The following is a 23,606-nucleotide window of genomic DNA, read 5'->3' as shown; positions in this document are numbered from 1 at the left end:
TGCACAGTGACTAAGTTTTAAAAGACAGCCATCAAACGAAAACCTGGACAAAAATAGGCAATTTTTGTCGCACTTGTATTTTTTGTTTTGCGTTCAACAGTTTTTTTTTTCCATCTCATCCATTTAGTTCTCTTGCACCTATGCACGGCAGGATTTCAGTGAACTTCACTACTCATTTCTTGTATTTTTATTTGATTTAGTTTTTCACCTGATGTTGTCCGTGCAAGCTATGTGCTCTGTACACACGTGCTTAGCATTGACCTGCAGGTGCATCCAACGTTTCCTTACAAGTTATTGTGAGAGCTTAGCAATGTGCCTGTGTTTATTTGTCTCCAGCTGGTCGCATCCTTGAATTCACAGCTTGTTTGTGGACTAACCCTTTTAAAAATTGATGAGCGGTGAATGTAATGTTTACGTTTTCCACTTGCTTTACCTAATGGCTCACAGCCAGCTGGTTTAGGCACAAAGACATTTAGGGTGAAATTACGCATTTATTAAAACAGTACGTCTAGCGTGCACAGACTTTGCACTCCAGCCCACGTAGATGTGAAACGATCTGAAAATGGAAGGTACTTCAGAGCTGCAACCCAACGCTGATGAGCAAATGGATGACCTCAGCCGGTCTTTACTTAACAGCAGTTAGACTTGGTGACCTTTTAAAGGAATGTAGCTTCAATATAGTAGAGCAGTACATTGTGTATTACATGGCATAACACTCCCTCACTGAGAAATGCTTTTTTTTTTACAAGCATGTTGACACAATTTGGCATTAATATCGGATGATGCAATTTCAAGACCCTTAGGATTGTTTCTCTGAGCTTATAGTATTGTAGTAATACTGATTTTCATTTTTCTAATTTGTATTTTTAATTTTATTTATAATATCCTTTTTTATTTTACCTCGATCATTCTCTTCCATATAAGTGATGCAAGGCTTCTTTTCTGTGGTAGTGGATACTGTGTGGTATTATCTTAAAAGAAGCCTGTAGTTTGAAAACTTACAATGCTAAAAGATCATCATTTGGTACAACAGATGGAGGTATAACGTATTCCAATTGATTATTTTCAATCCTTGTTTAATAACAGGAAGCATTGGGGGAGATGATCTGATTTTAAAGTAAATAAATCATTCTTGGGATGTGGGAGTCACTAGCAAGGCCAGCATTTATTGCCCATCTTTCGTTGCCCTTGCGAAGATAGTGAGCTGCTTTCTTGAATTGCTGCAGTCCATGTGCTAAAGGTGCTCCCACAATGCAGTTCGGTAACGAGTGCCAGGATTTTGTCCCAATGACTAAAAAGGAATGGCAATAAGTGTCCAAGTCAGGATGATGTGCGACTTGGAGGGGATCTTGGAGGTGATTGTGTTCCTGTGCACCTGCTGCCCTTGCCTTTCTAGGTGGTAGAGTTTGGGAGGTGATGCAAGGTTATTGGTGGGACTTAGAAATGTTAAATCTTTCATTCATCTGTAACACCTATCTGAAATCTAATCCTTGTTCTGTACAAACTCTTGTCTGATTCATTTAAATACATGACACTGTACGATCTTGGGTACCTTACTTTGAAACATAGAAAATAGGTGCAGGAGTAGGCCATTCAGCCCTTCAAGCCTGCACCACCATTCAATAAGATCATGGCTGATCATTCACCTCGGTACTCCTTTCCTGCTTTCTCTCCATACCCCTTGATCCCTTGAGCCGTAAAGGCCATATCTAACTCCCTCTTGAATATATCCAATGAACTGGCATCAACAACTCTCTGCGGTAGGGAATTCCACAGGTTAACAACTCTCTGAGTCAAGAAGTTTCTCCTCATCTCAGTCCTAAATGGGTTACCCATTATCCTTAGGCTATGTCCCCTGGTTCTGGACTTCCCCAACATTGGGAACATTCTTCCCGCATCTAACCTATCCAGTCCCGTCAGAATTTTATATGTTTCTAAGAGATCCCCCCCCTCATCCTTCTAAACACCAGTGAATACAGGCCCAATTGATCCAGTCTCTCCTCATATGTCAGTCCTGCCATCCCAGGAATCAGTCTGGTGAACCTTTGCTGCACTCCCTCAATAGCAAGAACATCCTTCCTCAGATTAGGAGATCAAAACTGAACACAATATTCCAGGTGAGGCCTCACTAAGGCCCTGTACAACTGCAGTAAGACCTCCCTGCTCCTATACTCAAATCCCCTAGCTATGAAGGCCAACATACCATTTGCCGCCTTCACTGCCTGCTGAATCTGCATGCCAACTTTCAATGACTGATTTACCATGACACTCAGGTCTCGCTGCACCTCCCCTTTTCCTAATCTGCCATTCAGATAATATTCTGCCTTCGTGTTTTTGCCACCAAAGTGGGTAACCTCACATTTATCCACATTATACTGCATCTGCCACGCGTTTGCCCACTCACCTAACCTGTCCAAGTCACCCTGCAGCCTTTTAGCGTCCTCCTCACCGCTCACACTGCCACCTAGCTTAGTGTCATCTGCGAACTTGGAGATATTACACTCAATTCCCTCATCCAAATCATTGATGTATATTGTAAGTAGCTGGGGTCCCAGCACTGAGCCCTGCGGTACCCCACCAGTCACTGCCTGCCATTCTGAAAAGGACCCGTTTATCCTGACTCCTGTCTGCCAACCAGTTCTCTATCCACGTCAGTACATTACCCCCAATACCACGTGCTTTAATTTTGTACACCAATCTCTTGTGTGGGACCTTGTCAAAAGCCTTTCGAAAGTCCAAATACACCACATCCACTGGTTCTCCCTTGTCCACTCTACTAGTTACATCCTCAAAAAATTTGAGAAGATTTGTCAAGCATGATTTCCCTTTCAAAAATCCATGCTGACTTGGGCCGATCCCGTCGCAGCTTTCCAAATGTCCTGCTATTTCATCTTTAATAATTGATTCCAACATTTTCCCCACTGCTGATGTCCGGCTAACCGGTCTATAATTACCCTGAAAACTTTCAGAACCATTGTGCTTAATTTGTTGCAGTAATGAGTGAATAAGCTTCATTGTGTAAAATAAAACGGTAAACCTGAAAATGCTGGAAATTTGCAGCGAAAATTTCTGACCTAGATTGTTTAAATTTCTTCTCTGGTTGAGTTTAGTGTTCTCTGTGGGTAGAGCTAAGGATATACACTAGTCCAGATAATTGTTATGATTTGATAACAATTTTAGATAAACCAACTACAAAGCAAACCATAATTCATACCAAGCGATGTATGGTTAAACATGTTGGACAGTATCGTTTCTTGTGCCATGCAGCAGCGGATCAGGAATATAAAGTCTAGTTTAGCTCTTAGAGCCACAACATAGACCCATACATTTCTGGATTTTTTTTACCAGCAAGGTAGAAAAGTAGAGTGACACACTTTCCAAATATATTGCTGTCTTATTGTGACAGCTCAAATGACAAATATTGTGTTGCTCTGTGTTCCAACTTGGCCTGAATATTAAATTGTCGAGTTACTCCTTTTTGGTTTTGTACTACTTTTAGTGTAATTCAGTAGTATGTCGAAGTTGAAAAACATGAAGAATACCAGGTTCAATATAGTTCCCCATCATTTTTGAATATACTTCATCCTACAAGTCCCAGAGTCGCTGTTCTTCAACGCCCCCCGCCCCTCTTGCCCCCACCTCCATTTGCTTGTTGGGATTACTGTATTTGGAGCTTACTTCATTTTGCTAATATGTTTGCCTGGTTGGATCTACTTGTTGCTGCTGCGTCCTGTGCAAACACAGTTCTGTGAATAAAGAACAAACCCTTGTATTTGGCATGGGCTGGGTAAAATACAAAAGTTACTAAATGAGCATTAAAGGAACAGTGTTTTGTCATTTTTCTCTATTTGGATGGCAGCCCATTCATTTTTGTGTGGAGGGTAAATCTCATTCAAAGAATGAGGACACACATGCCAAAAGTTGATAATATGACATTTTAAAGCACTGCTGGTTATAGTGGTTCCAATGGTTACATGTGCCAGATTAGCATGCTGCACTGGATAGAATCCAAGGCCTGCTGAGATCATGCAAATAAACGAAGCCACACCAGCACTGTAAAATTCTTACCGAATAAGGCACCTTGAGTGTTATTTGGTGTTAACAGGAAGTGGTTTATTGAAGAGAATAATGAAATGCTGCTCGTTACATCAAAAATTGGGCCATCGCCAGGTTTTAATTTAATTAGTACACTTTGGGATTCTGTGGCTTAATCAGAACAGGCTATGGTGACCGTGCTGCTTTGTGTTTTTAGGCAGAAGAACTTTTTCTGTGGGTCCCCAGAAAAATGCTGATGACTGTTGAATCTGCTAAAAATTCTATACTGGGTGAGTAATGATTTACCAATGTAGGTACGGTTCCTGCAGTAACTATGGTTCACTCTTCAACGATTTCATCTTCTCTGAAATACAAATCAGCTGAGAACCAATCGACTTTAATTTGCCTGAAACCTTTTTTGATGGGGGTGCGGGGAAAGAGTTCAATTTGTGTTCATCAAGTTGAAACACTACATTCAATGTTGCATCCAGTCCTTCCAGGTCAGGTACACCACAAGCCAGATGAAGAATACACTTTCCTTCACTCTACCTAACAATGAGTCTTTATTCTAAACTCAGAAGAGCACCTCCAACATCCTCTGAGTTCTCCCCCCCCCTTTTCCTCACCAAACTAATAGGTCCTCTTGGCCTCTCCGAATGAGATTAGCAATATCTGGGAAATTATGTGCAGTTTTGTGGCTGTGAGACAAGGCCCACAAAGATCTGGGGTAAGGCTTTTGAATGAGATGTTAAACCAATAGACGCCCTGTTTTGCCAACCGAACCCCCCGCTCTTCTTCAAACTGGACACACAAGATCCTGCGGGAAGTTCTGTTAGTCCTGGTCAATCTCAATCTCTCAACCAACATCACCAGAAACAGATTATTTGGTAATTAATTTGCTGTTTGCAAGAACTTACAGTACTAAAAGTGACCGTTGCACTTGCCTACATAACAGTGACTACTATGGCTTAGGGTGCTTTAAAGATGTCCTGAGCACATAAGGTGCTATAAAAATGCAAGCTCATCTTCCTAAATTTGTTTCATGTAGGGTTCTTGCAACCAGTAGAAAGAAGGGGGACAGTGATCAGTCTGGGCTGCTTTCAAACCTCGGTCCTTGATGGCCACCCAGAGCTCGTGCGATTTATTAAGAAAAAATTATTTTTTTGTAAAAGCAAATGCTGAACTCAAGGAAACAATGGGCCATAACTTGCTGGTGTGAATCTAACCACGTCTGCTGTTAGTTAGCCTTGCCCTTACCTGTTTAATCTCAACAATATTTTGTGCTGCAAGTTTCTTGAAATGATCAAATAAGTGTGCAACCGAATATCAGCATCAACGAGATTTACATAGCTGTACTGACAGGTGTGTAGTTCTCACTAATTTTGCATTGGTGCTTTTCTTGTAATTCTACTGAAACTACCTTGAATTAGATTTTAAAATTAATATTTTTCTTGTAGATGTAGCATTGTGGATTACCTGTATACTTTTCTATTTTAAGTTTTAAAATGGCATATTATTTGTCAGTTTTCATTGAGAAATGTGAGATTGCCTCCCAACCCCCCTCCCCCCCCAAACAAAAAAAGCAAACCAGGAAATGTTACCTGCTAATATCTCAAAACAGATTAATTAAGGCCACAGGGTGACTGGTGTAGTGCGATGGATGTTCTTCTGAGATTAGGATATTTTTGTGTTGGAGAGTTGAGGGCACTTTACTCTGCATCGGACCAAGCTCTACCTGACCTCGTGCTTGATGCAAGATCCATCAAAATAAAACTCTTATTCCATAACACCAACATATCTCATCTTATCATAGAATCATGGAATGGTTACAACACGGAAGAAGGCCATTTGGCCTGTCGAGCTTGTGCCAACTCAGCTAGTCCCACTCTCCTGTCCTTTCCTCGTAGCCCTGCAATTTTTTTTTTCAGATACTTATCCAACTCCCTTTTGAAAAATAAGATTGAGTCTGTGTCCACCACCCTTTCAGGCAATGCATTTCAGATCCTAACCACTCGCTGCATAAAAAGTTGGTTTTTTTTTTGCATCGCTTTGGTTCTTTTGCCAATCACCTTAAACCTGTGTCCTCTGGTTCGCCACCCTTCTTCCAATGGGAACAGTTTCTCTCTCTCTCTCTCTCTCTCTCTCTCTCTCTCTCTCTCTTACTCTACTCTACTCTGTCCAGACCCTTCATGATTTTGAACACCTCTATCAAATCTGCTCTCAATCTTCTCTGCGCCAAGGAGAACAACCCCAGCTTCTCCAGTCTATCAACGTAACTGAAGTCCCTCATTCCTGGAATCATTCTCGTAAATTTTTTCTGCACCTTCTCTAAGGCCTTCACATCCTTCCTAAAGTGTGGTACCCAGAATTGGACACAGTACTCCAGTTGGGGCCGAACCAGTGTTTATACAGATTCATCATAATTTCCACACTTCTGTACTTTATACCTCTATTTATGAAGCCCCGTTATCCTGTAAGCCTTTTAAACTGTTTTCTCAATCTGCCCTGTCTCCTTCAACGATTTGTGCACACATACCCCCAGGTCTTGCTGTTCATGTATCCCTTTTAAGGATTGTACCCTTTAGTTTATGTTTCCTCTCCTCATTCTTTCTACCAAAATGTATCTCTTCACACTTTTCTGTGGTAAATTTCATCTGGCATATGTCCGCCCATTTCACCAACTGTCTGTCTTCCTGAAGACAATCACTCTCTTCCTCACTGTTCATTATACTTCCAAGTTTTATCATCTTTAAATTTTGAAATCGTGCCCTGTACACCCACGTCCAAGTTATTAATATATATCGAGAATCAACCCCTGGGGAACACTACTGTATATCTTCCTCCAGTCCGAAAAACAACCATTCACCACTACTCTCTGATTCCTATCACTTAGCCAATTTCGTATCCATGCTGCCACTATCCCTTTTATTCCATGGGATTCAATTTTGCCGGCAAGCCTATTATGTGGCCCTTTGTCGAACGCCTTTTGGAAGTCCATGCACACTACGTCAACTGCATTACCCTCATCAACCCTCTGTGTTTCCTCATCGACAAACTCTATCAAGTTGGTTAAACATGATTTTCCTTTAACACATCCGTGCTGGCTTTCCTTAATTAATCTTCACCTATCCAAGTGACAATTTTGTTCCTGATTATTGTTTCTAAAAGCTTCCCCACTACCAAGGTTAAACTGACCTGGCTGTATTCGTTGGATTTATCTTTATACCCTTTTTGAACAATGCTGTAACATTTGCAATTCTCCAGTCTTCTGGCACCTCTTTCCCTCCCCCCCCAGATCGATGGAGGATTGGAATATTATGGCCAGTACCTCCGCGCTTTCCGCCCTCAATTCCCTCAGCTTCCTAGGACGCACCCATCCATTCCTGGTGATTTATCCACTTGAATTACGGCCAGCCTTTCTAATACCTCTTTATCAATTTAAGTTATCAAGTGTCTCCACTACCTCCTCCTTCACTATGTCTGGCAGCATCCTCTTCCTTGGTGAAGACAGATGCTAAGTACTTGTTTAGTACGTCTGCCTCCATGCATAGGGGATAGATATATATTTTTGGATTTCCTTTTATGTTGGCTGCCATTCTATTCTCACCCTCTGTTTGCCCCTCTTATTTTCTTTTTCACTTCTCCTCTGACCTTTCTATATATAGCCTGATTCTCAGATGTATTTGCAACCTGACATCTGCCATACATACTCTTTTTCTGCTTCATCATATTCTCAATCTGTTTCGTCATCTTGGAGCCCTGAATTTAGTTGTCCTGCCTTTTCCCCCTAGTGGGAATGTACTTCAATTGTACCTGAATGATTTCCCCTTTAAAGGCAGCCCATTGATCCATCTTGAGAAACCGACTCTTGTCGCCAAACAGAAATTCAAACCTCCTTCAAATCTGGATTAAATTCAAATTCACTCCATTTCTATAAATAGAACTTTTTTTAAACCTGTGTATCAAATTGGTGCACATGCAACAAAAGTTCTGTTAAAGCCAAAATATATTTTGCCAAAGTAAAACTGTTCCTCTTGACCGACTTTGAACTTTACAGAGCTTGGGTTGCATCATAACAATTGTGTGGCCTGTCTTAATGAATTGGTGCTTCACAGATCTGATTTTAACTTGGGTTGCTCTAAATATTTCATATTGTGTAAATTACATCAAGTATTTGCACACTCCAACTAGAAAAGAAAAATTGCAAACTGATAAAGAACTAACATTAGCTTTGGCCAGAAAGCAAAGGTTCATATCCTCAACTGCTGAGGTGGCTGGAAGTGAAAGGCTGTTAATGGGAGTAAGCAGGAAGAATGTTTCTGTTTTCTTCCTGCGTACATATTCAATATAATTGTTAGGAATACCAATTTGAAGTCTCCGTTGGAGAACATCTTTACCTTTTATTTTAAATGAACTGCCACAATGAACAGACCAAAGCAGGAAACTATAAACCAGTTAGCCTAACATCTATGGTTGGGAAGATGTTGGAGTCCATTATTAAAGAAGCAGTAGCAGGACATTTGGAAAAGCAAAATTCGGTCAGACAGAGTCAGCATGGATTTATGAAGGGGAAGTCATGTTTGACAAATTTTCTAGAATTCTTTGAGGATGTAACGAACAGGGTGGATAAAGGGGAACCAGTGGATGTGGTATATTTGGACTTCCAGAAGGCATTTGACAAGGTGCCACATAAAAGGTTACTGCACAAGATAAAAGTTCACTGGGTTGGGGGTAATGTATTAGCATGGAGAGAGGATTGGCTAACGAACAGAAAACAGTAGGGATAAATGGTTCATTCCTAGGTTGGCAATCAGTAACCAGTGGGGTGCTGCAGGGATCAGTGCTGGGACTCCAACTATTTACAATCTATTAACGACTTGGAGGAAGGGACTGCGTCTAACGTAGCCAAGTTTGCTGATGATACAAAGATGGGAGGAAAAACAATGTGTGAGGAGGACACAAAAAATCTGCAAAAGGACATAGACAGGCTAAATGAGTGGGCAAAAATTTGGCAGATGGAGTATAATGTTGGAAAGTGTTAGGTTATGCACTTTGGCAGAAAAAAAATCAAAGAGCAAGTTATTATTTAAATGGAGAAAGATTGCAAAGTGCTGAAGTACAGCAGGACCTGGGGGTACGTGTGCATGAAACACAAAAGGTTAGTATGCAGGTACAGCAGGTGATCAGGAAGGCCAATGGAATCTTGGCCTTTATTGCAAAGGGGCTGGAGTATAAAAGCAAGGAAGTCTTGCTACAGTTGTACAGGGTATTGGTGAGGCCACACCTGGAATACTGCGTGCAGTTTTGCTTTCCATATTTAAGAAAGGATATCTTGCTTTGGAGGCGGTTCAGAGAAGGTTCACTCGGTTGATTCCGGAGATGAGGGGGTTGACTTATGAGGAAAGGTTGAGTAGGTTGGGCCTCTACTCATTGGAATTCAGAAGAATGAGAGGTGATCTTATCGAAACGTATAAGATTATGAGGGGGTTTGACGGGGTGGATGCAGAGAGGATGTTTCCACTGATGGGGGAGATTAGAACTAGAGGGCATGATCTTAGAATAAAGGGCCGCCCATTTAAAACTGAGATGAGGAGAAATTTCTTCTGAGCTTTGTGAATCTGTGGAATTTGCTGCCTCAGAGAGCTGAGGAAGTTGGGACATTGAATAAATTTAAGACAGAAATAGACAGTTTCTTAAACAATAAGGGATTAAGGGGTTATGGAGAGCAGGCAGGGAAGTGGACCTGAGTCCATAATCGGATCAGCCATGATCGTATTAAATGGCGCAGCAGGCTCGAGGGGCCATATGGCCTACTACTGCTCCAATTTCTTATGTTCTTATTAATCTCAATGAATATTGTACATGAAACCCAGTGCTCAAATTCCTAAATCTACAACTTGAGCACTGCTGCCAAAATTACACTGCTATTTACATATAAACTATGGAGTGAACTGTGAGTGGAGGGTGGGTAGGAAAGAGGTGGGGCAGGGCCAGCACGGCTTGGATTCCCCCGTGATGACAATAGAACCATCCTTTTCAGAGGATGGGAGATACAATAGATCCTACAATTGAAGCTATATATTTTAAGATTTTAAGCCTGACATCGGTGGTGGGGAAAATGCTAGTCAATTATTAAAGATGCAGGGCCCAAGTTTCGAGCCGTGCCGAGAACGGCGCAGTCCCGACCTGGACGCCCGTTTTTCGGGCCACAAAGTGCGCCTAAAAAAAACCTCCAGATTCTCCAGCTCCCTGCAGGTCCTCTGGCCCTCGGCGCAGCGCAGCAGGAGCTGTAGGGGGCGGAGCTAGGTCCCTGCGCTGAAAACAGTGCCGGGACCTCTGCACATGCGCGCTACAGTGGGCCCGGGCCGTTCAGCCTCCCTCCCCAATCTCCTTCCCCCCCCACCCCCCAATCTCCTTCCCCCCCCCCCACCCCCCAATCTCCTTCCCCCCCCACCCCCCAATCTCCTTCCCCCCCCCACCCCCCAATCTCCTTCCCCCCCCCACCCCCCAATCTCCTTCCCCCCCCCACCCCCCAATCTCCTTCCCCCCCCACCCCCCAATCTCCTTCCCCCCCCCACCCCCCAATCTCCTTTCCCCCCCCCCCACCCCCCAATCTCCTTTCCCCCCCCCCCCACCCCCCAATCTCCTTTCCCCCCCCCCCACCCCCCAATCTCCTTTCCCCCCCCCCACCCCCCAATCTCCTTCCCCTCCCCCCACCCCCCCCATCTCCCCCTTCCCTCTCTCTACCCCCCTCCCTGTCAGAAACACAGACACAGACCGACAGAGAGATAGAGACACTGACAGAGACACACTGGGGGGCCATCCCGGTGTTGGAGGGTTCCCGGTGCTGCAGTCAGTAAGTAGAAAATATTTTATTGATTTAAAAAAAAAACATTATTAATTTTTTTGATTGATTTATTGGTTGATTTATTGATGTATTTATCATTTATTATTGATGATGGCTCTTTATTTGTAAAACTGAAGTGTTTAATGTTTGTAAACTTCCCTTTTAAACACCCCCCCCCCCCCCATTCCCTCCGCCTGATTTGTAACCTACGCCTGATTTTCTAAAATGTAGACAAGGTTTTTACGAGCGTACAAAAATCTTCACTTACTCCATTCTAAGTTAGTTTGGAGTAAGTTTTCACTGACGAAACTTTGAAAACAGGCGTAAGTGGCCGGACACGCCCCCTTTTTAAAAAAAAAAAAAAAATTCTGTTCCAAAGTGAAACTGTTCTAACTGACTAGAACTGGAGCAAACTAAATGACGAGCATTCCGATTTCTAAGATACTCCGTTCTACACCAGTTGCTCCTAAAAAATCAGGAGCAAATCATGTGGAAACTTGGGGCCGTAACAGCAGCGCATTTGGAAAGCAGTGCCAAGTCAGCATGGATTTATGAAAGGGAAATCATGCATGACAAATCTAGGGTTTTTTGAGGATGAAACTAGTAGAGTGGATAAAGGAGAACCAGTAGATGTGTATTTGGACTTTCAAAAGGCTTTTGACAAGTTCCCACACAAGAGATTAGTGTGCAAAATTAAGGCACATGGTATTGGGGGTAATGTATTGACGTGGATAGAAAAATGGTTGGCAGATAGGAAGTAAAGAGTGGGAATAAACGGGTCCTTTTCAGAATGGCAGGCAGTGACTAATGGGTGCCGCAGGGTTCAATGCTGGGACCCCAGATATTTACAATATAGATTATTGATTTAGAAGAAGGAATTGAATGTAATATATCCAAGTTTGCAGATGACACTAAGCTGGGTGGCAGTGCGAGCTACGAGGAGGATGCTAAGAGGCTGCACGGGGACTTAAACAGGTTAGGTGAATGAGCAAATGCATGGCAGATGCAGTATAATGTGGATAAATGTAAGGTTATCCACTTTGGTGGCAAAAACAGGAAGGCAAATTATTATCTGAATGGTGACAGATTAGTAAAAGGGGAGGTGCAATGAGACCTGGGTGTCATGGTACATCAGTCATTGAAGGTAGGCATGCAGGTACAGCAGGCAGTAAAGAAAGCAAATGGCATGCTGGCCTTCATAGCGAGGGGATTTGAGTATAGGAGCAGGGAGGTCTTACTGCAGTTGTACAGGGCCTTGGTGAGACCACACCTTGAGTGCGGTTTGGTCTCCTAATCTGAGGAAGGACGTGCTTGATATTGAGGGAGTTCAGCGAAGGTTCACCAGACTGATTCCCGGAATGGCAGGACTGACATATGAGGAAAGACTGGATCGTCTAGGCTTATACTCACTGGACTTTAGAAGAATGGGAGGGGATCTCATAGAAACGTATAAAATTCTGATGGGACTGGACAGGTTAGATACAGGAAGAATGTTCCCGATGTTGGGAAAGTCCAGAATCAGGGGACACAGTCTTAAGGATAAGGGGTAAGCCATATAGGACCGAGATGAGAAGAAACTTTTTCCCCGAGAGTTGTGAACCTGTGGAATTTTCTGTCACAGAAAGTTGTTGAATCCAGTTCGTTGGACATGTTCAAAAGAGAGTTAGATATGGCCCTTACGGCTAAAGGGATCGGGGGTATGGAGAGAAGGCTGGGGTGGGTTGAATGATCAGCCATGATCATATTGAATGGTGGTGCAGGCTCGAAGGGCCAAATGGCCTGCTGCTGCACCTATTTTCTATGTTTCTATTATTTGTTTTTCTCTTTGGAATTGTTTTTATAAAGTAAGATCTAGGTATATTTTAGTTTCGGGATAATACTGTAATGAAGTTACTCCTGATGCTTTCAATATCCTTAATACTGTGACATTTATGTTAGTCTCAGCACTGTAGTGCCTGAGCTGAAAGCTAGTTAGCCCAGGGAAGCAGTAGTTTTCTGGACTTGCTGGTAGTTGTAGAGGTTTAATTAATTGTTTTTCTTGCTCTAACAATGCCAGCCTAAAATGTGTACTTTATTTGGTATCCAGGTCCTGTTTATACACAAGACCGGATTCTGCAAGCCATGGGGAATATTACCCTCGCATTTCACCTGCTTTGTGAACGTTTGAATCCCAATTCCTTCTGGTTCCCCTACATTAAGACTTTACCTACGGAGTATCATACCCCTTTGTATTTTGAAGAGGAAGAAGTACATTACCTCCAGTCAACACAAGCCATCCATGATGTCTTCAGTCAGTATAAAAACACTGCTCGTCAGTACGCTTACTTCTATAAACTTATCCAGGTGAGTTTACCCATTGCAGTGATTTTAAACATATGTTTGAAGGCCGGTCTCTATATCCAACAAATCAGCCAGCTGCTGTTTGTTTCTTTAAAAACATAATGTCAAATGCGGTCTGGCTTGGGAGGCATTTTTAATATTTATTCTTAATTAACTACTGATGGGTCTACCATAGCATTGCTCACTAATTCTGATAGGTTTAGTATATGACAAGTCCGTCATGTACCACATCATGCACAATGTGTTGTTCTGCTAAAGTGGGGCTGTTTTTTAAATCATAAAATCTTACAACCCAGAAGGAGGCCATTCGGCCCATCGTGTCTGTGCCGGCTCTTTGAAAGAGCGCTAAGGTGTCAAAATTAGGGTGTCAAAATTTAGTTCTTGCAAAATGCAGCCCATCCTGAGGTCAGTTAGAGGATAATTGCTTTTGGTGAGACAAGTAATGAACTGTATCTTTGAATCAACAGCAGTGATTGGAATAGTTATTCCATGGTTTTAAAACATTAAACACTTCATAATGTACATCTAATATTTTGTGTTCTAGTATATTCATGTGCCTCAGGTCATTTGAACTAAATTCATCTTCAAGCCTGCCCCTGTTGATTATTGGGGAACATTGCTGAAAATTGATGATTACAGTTCCAGAAAGAGAACTGTTATGTGATCGGCATGCTTACTTGGCTCCAAAATTTGATTCCAGCCAGTGAGGGTACCCACCATGAAGATGCCCTTGCAGGTGGCTTCACATTGGCTTCACTCAAATGACCAGCTCTTTAAAGGACCCTCTTAAATACTGTTTAAATTTTAGTCCCTGTTTTAAGTCTAATGTTTTGGGTATGTACAGGGAACCTGTAGTGTAACTAGAGCCAGCTTCACCTCCCTGACTCAACAATTACACAGACTGGATTAATAACTGCTTGAGCATCCATAATATACAACTCTTTCTTTATTCCTTGCAATAGGACTTGAAATTGAGTTTGCAGGATTCTAAAATAACCAGAGGGTGAGATGTTCAGTATTTTACAAACGCTTGTGAATTATACCAATTGTTACAACTGATATTTTAAAAGAAAAATCCACACCCTTCTCACCTTTCTTTAATTTGTTCTTGGAATGGTGGGTGATGAGTTTATTACTCATCCATAGTTGAATGGAGAAGGTGGTGGGCCTTCTCCTTGAACTGCTGCAGTCCTGCTGACGGTGCTCCTACAGTTGGGGTACATAAGGAATTCCAGGATATTGACCATGCCCCCAGACCACAAATCCCTGCCTTGGCTCTCCTACCTAGTGCAACTGTGTTTCTTTTTAGTTTGTTTTGATGCAATTTTAATAATTCAATAGAGCCATGCAAAAATTTGACTAGTCCATTACACTATCAATTTTTTAGGCTTTTTGTGCTGCTGCATTGATTTGAGAACACCCAGCAGAGGAAATACAACTCTGCAGTTGTTTACCACATACTAAAAAGCTTTATGTTTTTGCAAGTTTAACTGTTTTATATTGGTCAGAACTAGTAGGTAACATGCTCTGTGTTTTAATTTCTTATTTCAAGTGAACCAGAGTTAATATTAAATAGAATAAGACTGTTGCCTTTTAGCAATTTTTGACACTTTCTCCACAGAAAGCATTTGGAAAAGTTACTTTTTAATTTTTTATAAGCATTGTGTATTCTCAAGTTCTTCTTGATCAAAGGTCAATATGCTAATAATATTTTTTCAAACTATAAATAATAGGAACAAGTGTAGGCCATTTAGACCCTCAAGCCTGTTCTGCCATTCAATGAGATCTTGGTTGATCTGTGACCTAACTCCATAAACCCGTTTTTACCCATATCCCTTAATACCTTGGGTTAACAAAAATCTGTCAATCTCAGATTTAAAATTAACAATTGACCTAACATCAATTGCTCTTTGAATTTAAGTTTGAGTTCCAAACTTTTACCACCCTTTGTGTTTAGAAGTGTTTCTTAACTTCACTCCTGAAAGGCCTGGCTCTAATTTTTACACTATGGCCCTTGGTCCTGGACTCCCCAACCTGCAGAAATAGTTTCTTTCTCTTTACCCTATCCATTCCTCTTAATATCTTGAAAACTTCAATCATATCACCCTTTTACCTTATAAATTCCAGGGAATACAACCCTAGTTTGGGTAATCTGTCCTCATAATTTAAGCACTGGATCCAGGTATTTGGTAAATCTACGCTGCAGTCTCTGTAAGGCTAATGTATCTTTACTAAGATGTGGTGCATAGAACTGCTCACAGTACCCCAGTTGCAGTCTAACCAGTATAGCTGTACTTTTCCCTTGTATTCTAGTCCTCTAGATATAAAGACCAGCATTACATTTGTCTTTTTGATTAATTTATGTGCCTGTGTGTGAAATGCTAATGAATAAACAATTGATTGTAAAAAGCAACAAAAAACAGATACAAAGAAAGTAGTAAGAGATGCAAAGGGGGTGTATGGGAAAAAAAACTTGTAAGGGATATCAAAGCCAACAACAAAGGTTTTTATAAAATATCAAGAGAGTGTAGTCATGGCGAATGTGGGTCCATCACAGATAGATGCAGGCAAGACTATAATAGATAATAAGGAAATGGTACACTTGTTATATTAGTACTTTGTATCCATTTTCACAGTAGAGGAAGAGGACAAAATACCAATGATACAAGGGAACCTAAAAATAAGTTATGAGGAGGAACTTTGTGGATTTAATGTAAGCTTTTTAAAAAAAGAATGGTAATGGAGAAAATAATAGGACTTAAAATAGACAAGTCTCCAAGCCCCGATGGTTTCCACCCATGGGTATTAACAGAAATATGTAAGGAAATTGCATATGCATTAATCATAAATTTTCAATGCTCTCTAGATTCAGGAATTGTGCCTTCAGATTGGAAAATTGCAAATGTCACTCACTCTCTTATTTAAGAAGCGAGGGAGGGAGAATCCTACAAACCTGTCAGTTTAACATCAATTTTGGGGAAGTTACTGGAATATAGCATTGGAAACGGAGAGGCTGAGCACGTAGACAAGTATGAACTGATCAAAGCGATTCTGCATGGATTTGAGAAGGGTAGGTCATGTCTGATTAATCTAATTGAATTTTGAGAAGGTCCCTAGGTGGATAGGGGAATGCCTATGGATGCTGTCTATATGGACTTCCAGAAGGCATTTTATAAGATTCTGCACAAGAGATTATTAGGAAAAATGAGAGCGCACCGAATTAGAGTAACCTTGTGACCTGCGTCAGTAATTTAACAAATAGAGAGTAGACATCAAAGAAATGTTCTCAGATTAGCGGGATATCACAATATATATTGCTAAATGGATGAAGGAATAGAGTGGTATATCCACGTTTGCAAGTTGGGAAGCACAGTAAGTTGTATAGATGGGAGCAGGAAGTTACAAAGGGATATAGACAGACTAAGTGAGTGAGCAAAGCAATGGCAGATGCAGTTCAATATGAGGAAGTGTGAGGTCATCCACTTTGCATCTGAGAAAGACAAATCAGAATATTTTCTTAATGGAGCTGTGGTGGACCAAGGGAATTTGGGTGTCCATGTACGTAAATGACTCAAAGCTAGTGCACAGGTATAAGAAATAATTGAAAAGGCTACTGGAATGTTGGTCTTTCTCTCCAGGGTGTTGGAATACAAAAGTGATGCTTCAGTTGTATAGAGCCTTCTCTGACCCCATTGCGTCCAATTTTGGGCACTTGCCTCAAGAAGGATAGATTAGCTTTGGAAAGGGTACAATGCAGATTCGCCAGAATAATACCATGGCTTAAAGGGCTAAATTATGAGGATTCAGGTTGCATAAAATTGGCATGTATTTCCTTGAGTTTAGGAGGTTAAAGAGTGATCTTATTGAGGTGTTTAAAATAATAAAGGGATTTGATAGGGTAAGTACAGAAAACCTATTTCCTCTGATGGGAAACCCAGAAGAAGAGGGTATAATCTTAGAATTACAGCTAGACAGTTAGGAGTGAAATGAGGAATCATTTTTTCATGCAAAAGGAAGTGGAAATCTGGAATTCTCTTCCCCAAAAGGCTGTGGGTGCTGGGTCAATTAATTTTTTTAAAGACTGTGATTGATGGAGAAGCATATCGAGGGATACAGCGGGTAAGACTTTCAGAAGGCTTTCGACAAGGTCCCACACAAGAGATTAATGTGCAAAGTTATAAAGCACATGGGATTGGGGGTAGTGTGCTGACGTGGCTTGAGAACTGGTTGGCAGACAGGAAGCAAAGAGTAGGAGTAAATGGGTACTTTTCAGAATGGCAGGCAGTGACTAGTGGGGCGGTTCTGTGCTGGGGCCCCAGCTGTTTACATTGTACATTAATGATTTAGACGAGGGGATTAAATGTAGTATCTCCAAATTTGCGGATGACACTAAGTTGGGTGGCAGTGTGAGCTGCGAGGAGGATGCTATAAGGCTGCAGAGTGACTTGGATAGGTTAGGTGAGTGGGTAAATGCATGGCAGATGAAGTATAATGTGGATAAATGTGAGGTTATCCACTTTGGTGGTAAAAACAGAGAGACAGACTATTATCTGAATGGTGACAGATTAGGAAAAGGGGAGGTGCAACGAGACCTGGGTGTCATGGTCCATCAGTCATTGAAGGTTGGCATGCAGGTACAGCAGGCGGTTAAGAAAGCAAATGGCATATTGGCCTTCATAGCAAGGGGATTTGAGTACAGGGGCAGGGAGGTGTTATTACAGTTGTACAGGGCCTTGGTGAGCCCACACCTGGAGTATTGTGTACAGTTTTGGTCTCCTAACTTGAGGACGGACATTCTTGCTATTGAGGGAGTGCAGCGAAGGTTCACCAGACTGATTCCCGGGTTGGCGGGACTGACATATCAAGAAAGACTGGATCAACTGGGCTTGTATTCATTGGAGGTCAGAAGAATGAGAGGGGATCTCATAGAAACGTTTAAAATTCTGATGGGTTTCGACAGGTTAGATGCAGGAAGAATGTTCCCAATGTTGGGGAAGTCCAGAACCAGGGGTCACAGTCTAAGGATAAGGGGTAAGCCATTTAGGACCGAGTTGAGGAGAAACTTCTTAACCCAGAGAGTGGTGAACCTGTGAAATTCTCTACCACAGAAAGTTGTTGAGGCCAATTCACTAAATATATTCAAAAAGGAGTTAGATGTAGTCCTTACTACTAGGGGGATCAAGGGGTATGGCGAGAAAGCAGGAATGGGGTACTGAAGTTGCATGTTCAGCCATGAACTCATTGAATGGCGGTGCAGGCTCGAAGGGCTTAATGGCCTACTCCTGCACCTATTTTCTATGTTTCTATGTTTCTAAGAGTTGAGGTACAGATTAGCCATGATCGAATTGAATTCTGGAACAGGCTCAAGGAGCTGAATGGCCTACTATTCCTATGTGTTTTCATGTGGAAAACATTTTTCACCCATTGTGTTGGAAAGTATTTGATCTATGTCTGTGTTTTATCTCTGTTTACAGAGACACAGGCAGGCAGTCAGGTTTATAAATGAGAGAACTGTACGGTTTTCACCAAGACTGAGGTAGAACTGCTGGAGGACAGTTAGATGTCATTTTGTCTCAGTCGAGTAAGATGTGTGAAGCATGGTGGGTTCTTTATTTTGTATTATTGTGCAAAGTTCAGTTGCGCTGGTTGATCACAACTGTAGTTCTTGCATTCACTTTGCTGTGAAATACAGCAACTTATCAATTTGTGGCAAAACTGTCTCACTAAGTGCTTGCTCAGTCTATCTTCGGAGAGATTGAAAAAGTACACGAGCGAAAGACATTCATATCTGATTCCCCCTAAGCTGCACAGCATCGGCTTTTCCAATGTGAAAATTGGGCCACGCAGCCTTTAAGGGCCCGTGCACCCAAAGAAAGTTAGGGGGAACATTTTTCAGGTCACAAGAGGAATTGTCCTGCAGTTAAGATACTTGGGTTGCTTACGGGAGCAACTGGCCACTGAATCTGCAATGGTATCTACAACAGACCCAAATATGTAACATCATATAATTAACAAAACAATGGCAAATATGTTTTTCTTGCAATGCGGAAAGATTTCATGTGTAGCCACTATGTAATTTATACAATATAAATTGTATTGCGTGGCAAAATCATAAGCACATATGACAGTTGAGGTCAAATGACAGATATCTGTATTCTCATATTGTGTTTCAGGACTCGAGGGATTCATTGGTCTGTCTCCATTTCTGCCTTCAGTGCTTGCACGTATTTCAGCATATAACACAATTACATTTGTAATTTCCAGCAAGCCAACAGTGAAATCACCTGAATCCTGTATTATCTAATTCAATTAACCAGTTTGTGTACCATTATGGACTTTGCAAGGCCAATTAATGAAGTAATAATGAAGTCAAATACTATAGGTGCTCTGCATAATAATGTAAAAGGTAAGCAGCTGAAGGTGGGAATAGAGGGGCGATCATATAAAAACTGAAATCCTCATGGTGTTTTTACTTTGATAAAGTGCTGTTTGTATACATGTATAGCTCTCCTGCTACATCCCTTGTATAAACAAGGTTTGAATTCCACACTTTTAGCTGTGTCCAGCATCTGACATTTCACAACTCCTGAGAACTGCTCTCAGGCAGTGTAAAGCACAGAACTGCTTCCCATTGGCCCTCAACAGGAAGCAAGTAAAGAACAGAAGGTGAAAGTAGACTACTGCTATGTAGCTCACCTGGCACCATGTGGATGATATAAAAATGTCACCTTGGTTCAGTTGGGTTAGACATTTGTGAGTTGAAGTCTCATTCCAGGGCTTGAGCATGTAATCTAGAATGATAATTCTGTGCTCTCCTGCTGGGTTTGTTGCGTTGTCAGACGTGCCATCTGCATATTCGGGTGGACATAGAAATCCAAATCACTACTTGCAGAGGAGTAAGTCGTCTTCCCGATGTCATGGCCAACACTCCTCCTCAACAAACCACCATTAAAAGCAGATTAGCTAGTCATTCATCTCATTTACTGTCTGTGGGACTTGTTGCATGCAAATTGACTGCCAAATTTCTCCTACATAACAGTGACTGCATTTCCAAAGTGATCCATTGATTTTAAAGCACTTTGAATGTTCTGGGACCACGATGAGGTGCTAGATAAATGCAAGTTCTTTATTTCTGAATCCTCAGGAAAACAGCTGCACTTAAATTCATATGGATGGCCTTTGGGTGCTACGATGAAGTAGAGCTTCATGTTTGCACCGTGACACCGAAAGAATTCAGCCTTGCAAGCTGTGATTGACACCTCATCACACTCGTGCCTCCCTGCTTCCTGGAAATGAGTAGTTGAGATCAGGTGACTTTAAAAGCATCATAACATTGTAGAAGTAAATCAGAGATACACCAATTATCAAATCTGTGGCCAGAAGCGTGGGTGGCATGCACTTGGAGAGCTTTTACTACAAGCCATATACTGAGTTTGCATCCTTATCATGCTCACTTAGCACGTTTTTGTATTAGGATTTCTGCCATACAAGGCAGACTGTTGTGTGATTCACCGTTACACACTTAATGAGCAGCATGTATATTTTGTAGCCTTTATAATTATTAAGAGTTAACTTCCATCTGTAACTGCCCATAGTCTCTTTACTGGAACAGAGTGCAGAGTGACCTCAACTACTGGAGGTAAGGACAGTCTTCGCTAAGCCATATACAATCATGTTTATCAGTAAATGTTTGAAATATGACAAAGGCACTTAAAAGTGTTTCAGACTAGATCAGTTGCAGAGCTTTTGGGATCCAACTGCCTACGGGGCCGAAATTCACTCGAAACGGGTCGCACTGTCCACTTTTGAAGTGATTTCTGCGCCGCGTCGGATGAGGTGGCCTCTTTCGAAAAATTCAGCTCATTGTCGTTTTTTTTTAAGCGGAAGGGAAGACTGTCATAGTGAGGCGGTAAGTACTCGAGAGGAAGTGATTGAATCTCCGCCGCTGTCGGTCAGTAGCAGAGCGGTGATGACGTCATTACGCGTGTGCGTCACCGCGTCTCTCCCCTTCACTTAAAGGGGACAGAAGTAGCGATTCTTTAGGTTTGGTCCACTGGGCCATCAGGGAGGGTTTCGGCTGGGTCAGCGGTCTGGCACCCAAAAGGGGGGTGGTACTCGAGACCAGACCCGGCCGAACCCAAGGACACAGTTGTCCGGACGACCTGGAAGTCGGCCGGCAAAAACAAATAAAATGGCAGCCGCGGCAGTGGGCCCTCGCCTTTAATGGTCGCCGCGCAGCCAAGTCCCACACACAAAAGACCAGGTGCACCGACAGAAAAAGCGGATCGAGTATTTTTACAGCTGAATTTGGCTGGAGGTGCGGGAGATCGGTGATACGCACTTAGGACCGGTCGTCGGGGGCGGAAGTGGGGACTGGCAGAAAAATCCCCGAGCTGAATTTCATTGACGGCAGCTATTGGACCAGAAGTCGATGGCCACTCGACGCCGCCGCTTTCCAGCGGTAAGCATCCTTTTGGGGAGCTGAATTTCGACCCCTACAACTCTTGACTCATTCTCTGGACTCATGAAAATCTTAAGGAATCTGCAGTCTGGTCTCTAGTATCCATTGTTTATTTTTTTTTTAAAGCATGATGCAGAGCTTTGGAGCCATCAGGGGACTCCTGCTGGAAAGTGCAGCAGTACAGATATCAGATGAGGATGTGATCATGCTTGGTTGCCAGCCCCTGCTTCGTCAGATAGACTTCTAACACTCTCACTAGTAAAGTGGCCACCTGGGTGAAGTATCATGCTTCACCGAATCAGTGACTTGGAAAAATAGAAGGGAGAAGGGTTCCCATTGGAAAATCTTATTTGCCACGAGAATTGTTACTCTGTCTATTCTTTGCCTGCATAATCGCGACTGCAGTTGAAAAAAATAATCCCTTGGCTGCAAAAGGACACTACTTAAGAGCAGTACTGAACTAGTTTTGGATTGTTTCCTCCATGAGCTAGAAAGAGCCCCACTTATTTGCTAGTGGCCCACCTGGATTCCCTTGAGAATTCGTGTGCCTTTTCTTTGTAAAGATGAAGAAGAGCTTGGCTCTGCTAGAGCTAGAGTTGACTTTAAGGAATAATGCTGACGTGCTAACAAAAGTAATCAGAGACTTTCAGTGCAAGAAATTTGGAGATGCAGTCCTGAACACAATAATACTTTGGGCATCAGTGTTGGCTACCATGTAGGATTAGAGTTAATACTAAATCACTTTCTTCAACCAAATAACCAAAGTAACATTTCTGCCCAGTGTGGTAAGTAAGTCAGTCTTTGGTAAAACATTGATGGAGAAGGTAAAAATGTGTATGCTGATCACAAGGTATTTTTACCTTTTTAAACAAAGAGTCTGCTGTGAGGCAGGAGAACACTAGGAGGTGCTTTTCTCAAAGAATTGACTGCATTTTCATGTATCCTTTGGCTAGTGTGATCTGATGCCGTATTGTAAGAATAGGGGGAGGTGCAATATTTTGAAACTTGTCACGTGGTATTTCTAATTGAACAGTGCTTTGCTTCTTGTGCTTATTGAAACATCTGTTTAGATATTGTGGGTATAAATTTGTCTTGGGCTGCAGCATAAAACAGGTGATAACGAATCGGCGGTCAGTTTTGCACTCTGCCATTTTCCTTTTGCATGGAAAAGGGAATCGGGCGGGCGGAGTGCAAAGCTGCCGATTAGCTATTGCCCTTTTTAAGCTGCCACCCAAGGTGGAATTATTGCTCTGGGGGTATATGTATACAAATCGCTGAAGGTGGCGGGGCAGGTTGCGAAAGCGTTTAAAAAAAGTATACGGGATTTATAAATAGAGGCATGAGTACAAAAGCAAGGAAATTATGATGAACCTGTATAAAACACTGGATCGGCCCCAACTGGAGTATTGTGTCCAATTCTGGGCACCACACCTTCGGAAGGATGTGAAGGCCTTGAAGAGGGTGCAGAAAAGATTTACAAGAATGATTCCAGGGATGAAGGACTTCAGTTACTGGGATAGACTGGAGAAGCTTCTGTGTTTATCTAGCTTCCCCTTAAATGCAGCTGTTATTTGCCTCAACTATTCCTTGTGGTAGTATGTTCCACATTCTTGCTACTCTTTTTGGATAAAGAGGTTTCTCCTGAATTCCATATTGGATTTATTAGTGACTATCTTGTATTTATGACCTCTAATTTTGGACTCGCTCACAAGTGAAATCATGTTCTCTGTGTCTACCCTATCAAACCCTTTCATAATCTTAAAGATCTTTATCAGGTCAGCCTGTCCTGATGAGTTCTGGTATTGTCCTTGTAAATCTTTCTTTGCACCTTTTTCAGTGAAAGACTACTAACTCTTTGATTGGAATTGACGATTCAAGGCAGTGCAGCCATTCTGTAACACAGTGGAGGCATTTCTAGTTTAA

General features: G+C 42.0%; 1 protein-coding gene across 5 annotated transcripts in view; it reads left to right on the top strand.

Annotated features, from left to right (window-relative positions):
• The window catches only part of setd3 (SET domain containing 3, actin histidine methyltransferase), a 172,102-nt gene that overhangs the window by 62,698 nt on the left and 85,798 nt on the right, over positions 1-23,606 (top strand). For all 5 annotated transcript variants that reach the window (XM_070879564.1, XM_070879562.1, XM_070879566.1 and 2 more), the window contains 2 exons: positions 4,253-4,325; positions 12,969-13,225. In XM_070879564.1, the coding sequence (XP_070735665.1) occupies positions 4,253-4,325; positions 12,969-13,225 (330 nt within the window). The remainder of the gene's footprint in view (positions 1-4,252; positions 4,326-12,968; positions 13,226-23,606) is intronic.

The sequence above is a fragment of the Pristiophorus japonicus genome, chromosome 4, assembly GCF_044704955.1.
Source record: "Pristiophorus japonicus isolate sPriJap1 chromosome 4, sPriJap1.hap1, whole genome shotgun sequence".
In the NCBI taxonomy this organism is placed as follows: domain Eukaryota; kingdom Metazoa; phylum Chordata; class Chondrichthyes; family Pristiophoridae; genus Pristiophorus; species Pristiophorus japonicus.
This window is presented reverse-complemented; position numbering and strand designations above follow the sequence as displayed.